Source organism: Palaemon carinicauda, chromosome 41 (genome assembly GCF_036898095.1).
Source record: "Palaemon carinicauda isolate YSFRI2023 chromosome 41, ASM3689809v2, whole genome shotgun sequence".
NCBI lineage: Eukaryota > Metazoa > Arthropoda > Malacostraca > Decapoda > Palaemonidae > Palaemon > Palaemon carinicauda.
The window spans coordinates 49,410,682-49,415,681 of NC_090765.1; the positions used below are offsets into that span (position 1 = coordinate 49,410,682).

General features: G+C 31.4%; 2 protein-coding genes across 3 annotated transcripts in view; one reads left to right on the plus strand and one right to left on the minus strand.

Annotated features, from left to right (window-relative positions):
• Positions 1-5,000, plus strand: part of LOC137632617 (polyamine-transporting ATPase 13A3-like) — a 236,480-nt gene that overhangs the window by 45,651 nt on the left and 185,829 nt on the right. The window lies entirely within an intron of this gene.
• Positions 3,193-5,000, minus strand: part of LOC137632420 (glutamate receptor ionotropic, delta-2-like) — an 18,226-nt gene continuing 16,418 nt past the window's right edge. The window contains exons 7-8 of the mRNA XM_068364352.1: positions 3,737-3,898; positions 3,193-3,398 (exon numbers count right to left, since the gene is read on the minus strand). Of these exons, the coding sequence (XP_068220453.1) occupies positions 3,276-3,398; positions 3,737-3,898 (285 nt within the window). The 3' untranslated portion in view covers positions 3,193-3,275. The remainder of the gene's footprint in view (positions 3,399-3,736; positions 3,899-5,000) is intronic.

A 5,000-nucleotide genomic window follows, 5' to 3' on the forward strand; every position in this document is an offset into this window, starting at 1 on the left:
GAACTTGATTTGAATTATGAAAGTGTATGAAAAGCAAGTGGCACTGACTGCTGAGGATACAAATATGGCGGTTAAGAGTTTCGAAAAAAAATGCAAAGAGTAGATTGTATTAAAAATGAGATGCAGTAGCATGGTGGTGACAGCGTGGATTTGGCTGACTAGGATTTGTAAGGGATGTCTGGATCAGGGAAATGTTCCATAGGAAGGATGATAATTCCATTGTGATATAGACGACTGGCGAAATCTAACCGATGCCATTTCGTCAATAGGCGCGGGAGATGATGATGATGATGATGATGATAGCATATAGAGAGGTGTGTATTTGAAATTCGTAATATTGTTAGATATAACAGAGAGAGTGTACAGTAGGATCTTCATGGAGAAAATCCTCATTGGAAAGAGAAGAATAGTTGGAATTTAGACTAACAAAAGGATGTATGGTATGAAACTTCTACGTGAAAAGTTTAAAAAGTAAAGAGATAAAGCCGTGTTTTTTTGTTCATGGGCCTATGCAAAGCTTATGGTAGAATGAAGAACAGACTATAAAATTATGTTCTTAGATGTCATAAACTCATAACCATTACAAATATAACAGAGTGTAATTTACTATCTTATATAGATCCCACTCCTGCGTTATCCTTTATTATTATTATTATTATTATTATTATTATTATTATTATTATTATTATTATTATTAAATGCTAAGCTAAAACCCTAGTTGGAAAAGCAGGATGCTATAAGCCCAGGGGCCCCAACAGGGAAAATAGCTCAGTGAGGAAAGGAAACAAGAAAAGATAAAATGTTTTAAGATCAGTAAAAATATTGAAATAAATATCTCCTATATAAACTATAAAAACTTAACAAAACAAGAGGAAGAGAAGCTAGATAGAACAGTGTGCCCGAGTTTACCCTCAAGTCACTTTCTAGTTATGATGATATCTCGGTTAAATTAGGTTCAGTTTGAAATTATATTTTTTACAACCGCTAGAGATTTGTTCCCCAGGATAAATAAACATAAATTTTAAATAATCCGTTCTTGTATTTATCATACCCCAACCACTCGTTTAAGATTTTTTTTTTTTTTAATTACAAATATAACCAAATCTTTCATCGGTTGTACAGGTTAAGCCTAGAATTATATAGGCGTAGAATTGAAATCTCGTATCTTGGCATAATCAGAGTTATACGAGACTGCGATGGACTAATCTGTTTGTTTTAAACTATCATAATACAATCATAAGCTGTTAGGTAATATAAAGAAAAAATCCAGATATCAGTAACTAGATCTTTTTCTCAGAATAACGTAACGTGTAAGGTCAGAAAGGTACGGCCAAAAAAAAAAATCATGCCCTCTTAATCATATGAATAACTTGAAATATCGTATCGGCTGGAATTCGTCATATATAGATTGTATTAACAATTGTTAGTTTAAAGGTCATATGATAGAATCCGCCATGATTAAGGTAAGAGGCACTATAAATATCGCCACGGGTCTTGGAACTCAGATCTTATCGATGAAATTACAGTTCTGGAAGAGTATTCTACTTCTTTTTACCATTCTCAGGTATATATATATATATATATATATATATATATATATATATATATATATATATATATATATTTATATATATATACATATATATACAAACAAAGGTATACATATTTATATGGATATGGAGATATATATGTATATATATATATATATATATATATATATATATATGTATATATATGTGTGTGTGTGTGTGTGTCTATATATATATATATATATATATATATATATATATATATATATATACAGTATATTCGTCAATTCAAACATTCTATTGAACAAAAACTTGGCATATTAAGAAATTATTTTGAGATTTTTTTTTTTATCATTTTCTTTATTATTGCGCTGTCTGGTCTTCAGCTGCTGACTGCCATCTTAATTAGTTGGACAAAAGTTGCGATCTGCTGAAATACTCACGTTTCCTAGTCCTTTATGCCTGTTGCATATGACTTTTCCTTTGAATTTAGATCTTCCCATACTGTGAATTCTTGTACAGAACGTAATATTAGTTTCACAGTTAGTTCTAAGTCTTGACATTTCTATCTTAAAGCTAAATACTACGTAGTATTCCAGAAATTTTATTCCAGCTGTGACCAGATTGTGGAATGATCTTCCTAGTCTGGTAGTTGATTCGATGGATCTTCAAATGCTTTACTGTCGAACAGGTTCACATATGTTTCCTTCCGTAGTTTATGAACGGCTGACAAATTTTAACTTTTTTTACTGTTCTTAATATATTTGTTATATACCATTTGTTTTTTATTCAATACTTCTCTATTTCCTTTCCTCACTGTGCTGCTTTCCCTGCTGGAACCCTCGAACATGTAGCATTCTGTTTTCATATTGATTGTTGTACATTGGTTAGTGATGATAAATATGATAATATACAGTAATATACAGTAGACATACATACGTACACGCGCGCGCGCACACACACATATGTATATATATTTATATATATATATATATATATATATATATATATATATATATATATATATATGTATATATATATATATATATATATGTATATATATATATATATATATATATATATATATATGTGTGTGTGTGTGTGTGTGTATATATATATTTACATATATATGCATATATATACATATATATATATTTATATATGTATAATATATATTATATATATATATATATATATTATATATATATATATATATATATATATATATATATATATGTATGTGTGTGTGTGTATATATTCATCAATTGAAACTTTTAAAGTAATAAAATTATTGCTAACTTTTAATTTCAAGAAATGTTGATCTTATTGGTGCATAACTACCAGATCAGTAAGTAAATAGTTATCCTATGCCATTAAGAGAGTAACACATAAATCCTACAATGAAAGAACATGAATTCAAACGTAGTGCTTTTATTTCAAGATTATTTACTGTTTTAGTGATATTGATATATATTTTTATTTTGTTTTCTTTCACTAAATCCATCAAAAGTATGTGAAAGGGGTTTTAGAGAATTTGGATTTTCACATTTTTAATATTATATTGGCTAAGGTTTATAGAGAATTTCCTGTGTCTGACAAAAGTAGATTTAAAAGATCCGTCAGGTTAAACATAAGATTTGCTGGTTGCAGGACGTTTATTTTGGTAATCCTTCAATATCTTGGGAAACATACATTTATTAATTAGATTTATATTATTGCAAGTATATCAAGCAACATCAGGAAACCCTATTTTAGGTGTTTAGCAATGCATTCAAAGGCGAAGATGATTGTTGCCACTCCTCCTCCAATTCCCCAGAGCATAAAAGCCCCAAGTAGCTGCCCTATCTGAAGAGATTTTCCCTTCGAAATCTGTGTAGGAGAAAAAAAATAAAATGAAGAAATTTAGGGAGTTTTTCAAATTGTTTTGATTAATTAAAGGAGTTCAACTATGCTTAGACACCTAAATTTAATATTATAGTCTTCCGTGCATTCAATTGCAGACAAAAAATCATATCATTACCCTTTCATCTGACTAGTAATAGGATTCAATTAATAGTAGTAACTAAAAGTGATCAGCTTGTTGTGTATTTTGTTATCTAATTATTCTAAAAAGAATCAGCTTCGTCAAATTTGTAAATTTGACCAAAGTTTTGCAAAGTTTTACAAATCTATAATTTGAAATCAAGGAGCTATGCATTGGAACTCACCTTATTTTGAGATGCATTGTCCTTTGGTAGGGTCTTAGCCATGTGTTTCATGTACAGATGGTCCACAAAACCAGCTTCAACGAGGGTCTCAAGAACTTTGGCGATGACATTAGTGTATGGGCAGTTCTTTTTCAACAACCACGACAGATAGCCTGGGTATACCTGGAGGATGAAAGAGGAACTATTTTGTTTACAATGATAAGTACAGCACATCAATAATCATTTACTAAAGAATGTTATTCCCAGTCCTCCTCCTCTAGGTAAAATCTTTCCATTTTAAATTTTTCATTCTTATCAATTTTACAAGTTTGTGGTAGTCTATTGGAAACGTCCCTGTCTGGCGATCTGCCGGATTGGTGTTCGAGTTACGATCAAGCTCAATAGCATCTTTTAGTGTCTGCAACCTCACCGCTCTTGTAAGCTAGGAATGGCTGATTTTGGGGAGCCTATAGGTTTACCTGCCGAGTCACCAGCAGCCATTCCCTGAACTTCCCTGATCCTAGCTTGATAGAGAGTGCCTTTGGAAGCTGATCATATGGATATATGGTTAGTCTCTAGGGCATTGTCACTGCCCCTTGGCTCTGTCATTCACGAGCAACATTTAAACCTTTAAGCTGCGTACTACAAACGGTCTTTAATATAAATGAGAGCATTATAAGACCGCGCCTTTTGCCTTATTTTATCCCCCATACTGGCTGCCAACGCAAGAGCCCGTGGCCTGCACAGTTGGTGCATGGTCAATCCAGGACCCACTCGAAATACTGGGTCAATCTAAAACAAACAAACGAACGAACCACGCCTTGTTTTACGGCCCATCGGTGAATCTGCGACATCAATCAGTGGCATAAATCTGTTCTATATTAAGAATGCAACATTAAGTAGACTTTTCACGAGAACACATTGGATATGAATATGACTAAAATTTTCTCGAATCTTTTCCCTTCTACAGTCTTTGGAGACTTAATCTTCTGTTTGGTCACTGACTAAAAAACTTTCTGTTTGAGAATTTCACCCAAATATTTAAGCGGTTTTAGAATTGTTCCCAAATATGGAATTATAAGACTACATAAATCATATATACATTTGTTTGTAATCTTAGAATTTGTAAGCGAGTTAAAGTAAACTTTTCTCACAATAGTCACAGCTGTTGAGAGATCCATTATTGTTACTACACACACATGCACACATATTATATATATATATATATATATATGTGTGTGTGTGTGTGTGTGTATATGTATAGATACTGTATATATATATATAT